Source organism: Penaeus monodon, chromosome 35, assembly GCF_015228065.2.
Source record: "Penaeus monodon isolate SGIC_2016 chromosome 35, NSTDA_Pmon_1, whole genome shotgun sequence".
Lineage (NCBI taxonomy): Eukaryota > Metazoa > Arthropoda > Malacostraca > Decapoda > Penaeidae > Penaeus > Penaeus monodon.
In genome coordinates this window covers 24,026,338-24,028,837 of record NC_051420.1, presented here as the reverse complement: position 1 = coordinate 24,028,837, position 2,500 = coordinate 24,026,338, and the positions used below count along the sequence as shown (strand labels likewise).

Below are 2,500 nucleotides of genomic sequence, written 5' to 3'. Positions count from 1 at the left end.
CACACACACACACACACACACACACACACACACACACACACACACACACACACACACACACACACACACACACACTATTTAGCATGTAGCTGTGGTCATCAATACACACTTTTCCATACTGACTTCTGTAAATGTTCAAACTATCATGTTGGGCACTACCGACTTCCTGCTATGCACACACAGCTTGATATATACATGCTTGCTTTTCACATTTTCTCTCCTTACCAGAGCGGGGTAGAAGTCGAGGAAACCGCCGCAAACGAGATTCTTTCTTTGGCACGCTAAAGAAAAGATTTAGTCGATCCAAAGTCCGATCAAAGAGCATGGAACCTGGCAGTAGAGATTTATCCATGGATCGGGATATGTCTGTAGGGCGTTCAGTATCCATGGAAAGAACTGCTAATAGAGCCTCAGGTATGTTCTCTTTTGAAGTGCATATATTTTATTATTTAACTGATTGTGGTGTGAAGTGCACTGAAGGTGTGAGTTAGGTCTCTCTCAATCCTTCTGCTTACGGTTTATTTGCTGATGATGTTATTAGTTCTTTGTGGCTTTGTTAGGAAACTGTTTGGTGTGTATTAGAGATTAGATGGTTTTGTTGAAATTTCTCTATTTGATTGTTTAGTTCAAATTTCTTAGGAACGGAGACTTTGAAGCAAATAATTTAGAGAATCACTACTTTTAAGAAGTTTTGATGACAAGCTTTGCTGTTGTAATTTTTCTATGTATGTGGGGTCTCTTGTCTCTGTGTGAAATAGTATAGGTATCAGACTTCTTTCTCTAAATGATATCTATTTGTTGTAGATACTCTAATATTCATATTGTCAAATACGAAAACTAAAGATGCTGTACAAATCCTGAAAGTAGGAATAAGAGTATTGAGTGTAAGCAAATTAGAGGTACTAGAGGGACTGTGTCTGATTGTATAGGAATGTGTGTTTTTGTTTATGGATTCTTCAAATTCTTCATGATAATAATGAGACAAAATTTGTCATGAAATTACAAAAGATAAACAAAAGTTGAATTGAACCCAAAAGAGACAAAGATGAAATCTGTACTTAATTACAGTTAGAAAATATGAATGATATAAGAGCCAGTGAATTGATGGAAAATAGATGATACCAGTGGAAGGTATTTCTTATAAAGTCAGTGTGATTAGAAATAAAAAAAAATTCTCTGAAAAGGAGAGTCAAAATAAGTGAATTAATACACCTTAATTTTTTTCTTCTAATTTATATATCTACTAATGTCTTTCTGTAATAACAATATATCTAGATTTGTTTTCTGCATTTACATTTTCATATACTAATATGTTGACAGGATTAATTAACCCTTATTAACCCTTTCCCGACGGGTAGTATTCATAGTGGCCTGGGCCTCGCTGCCGGGGGCTTATATCGTAGCCCTAGCATGTGCGACCACTCATGCCAAATATCAGCATCCCATGCTGTTTCTTCGTAATACTACGAGGATATGTTGTATTTTCAGTTTTCATTATTTTCTAAAGTCTCTACTTGCCATATTTCCTGAGATTGAGACTGAAGGGTATTTTTGTTGTTATATAGACTTCATAATTGATCATTATTCAGTCTATAGTCTGAATAAAATAAGCAGTGTGTGGCATCATGGAGTTGAAATTGTCGGTTTGTTGCATTTTTTTTTTTTTTTTCATAGTAAAAATGAGAAAGTGTTTAAAATGACTTAATCACACTTTCAGTGGCAGAAAAAAAATATTTTGCTGTGATTGTAAAAAAAAAAAAACTCATGGCATGTCCATACATAAACCACGGCATGTACATACTTGCCCCCGGCAAATAGTCCCGCCATGCCATGGCATGTGCGTACATGCCACCCGTCGGCAAAGGGTTAATATGCTAAAGGCGATTGAGCACAAATGTTTATTCATAATCCTCTTTTGTAATTATTGGATTACAGTATTTCATGTATGAGAAGAGGTTGCAAAGGGAGTGGCACTCATCATCACATCTATATGATTATTTGCAAAACACTATTGAATTTGAGTCTGTTAGTAACATACTTGAGAAGAAAACTGGTTTACTGGCTTAGGACCAATGAAATGTCTGGGCTTTTAATTGCATGCTGTAAGAGAGTGTGATTGTTTTCCCCTCACCTTCTTTAGTTTGTTTATAGTCCCCAAAATATTTGTACCACATTTTCCAAAAAAAGCCCAATTTACATTTTTATCATTTTAAATTGGTAAGTGCATATGAAAAGCAAAATTCTATAAAAAAAAAAAAAATACATAAAACTCTTCACACTATTAAGGCTTAAAGTGGTAGAATGTGGTATGAATGTTAACTTTGTAAGATGAGTTGTAGACTAACTTGTGTCCTGTGTGTGCCATCATGTGACAGAGGAGGAGCACGAGAACCCATCCCCCCTTCGGGACACCCTCTCACCACGTGAGTTTCAAAGTATGTCTGTAATCATTTTCTGTTGGTTAATTTTCTTTTTTATTTTCTTTAATATAATTCATTTT

General features: G+C 35.2%; 1 protein-coding gene across 8 annotated transcripts in view; it reads left to right on the top strand.

The window, feature by feature from the left end:
* The window catches only part of LOC119595127 (putative protein kinase C delta type homolog), a 33,830-nt gene that overhangs the window by 1,955 nt on the left and 29,375 nt on the right, over positions 1-2,500 (top strand). For 4 of the 8 annotated variants that reach the window (XM_037944290.1, XM_037944289.1, XM_037944294.1 and 1 more), the window contains exons 3-4: positions 229-414; positions 2,376-2,423. In XM_037944290.1, coding sequence (XP_037800218.1) covers positions 229-414; positions 2,376-2,423 — 234 coding nt within the window. Of the gene's footprint in view, positions 1-228; positions 415-2,375; positions 2,436-2,500 lie in introns of all 8 variants that reach the window. The other 4 variants (XM_037944293.1, XM_037944291.1, XM_037944296.1 and 1 more) reach the window with 2 other exon arrangements.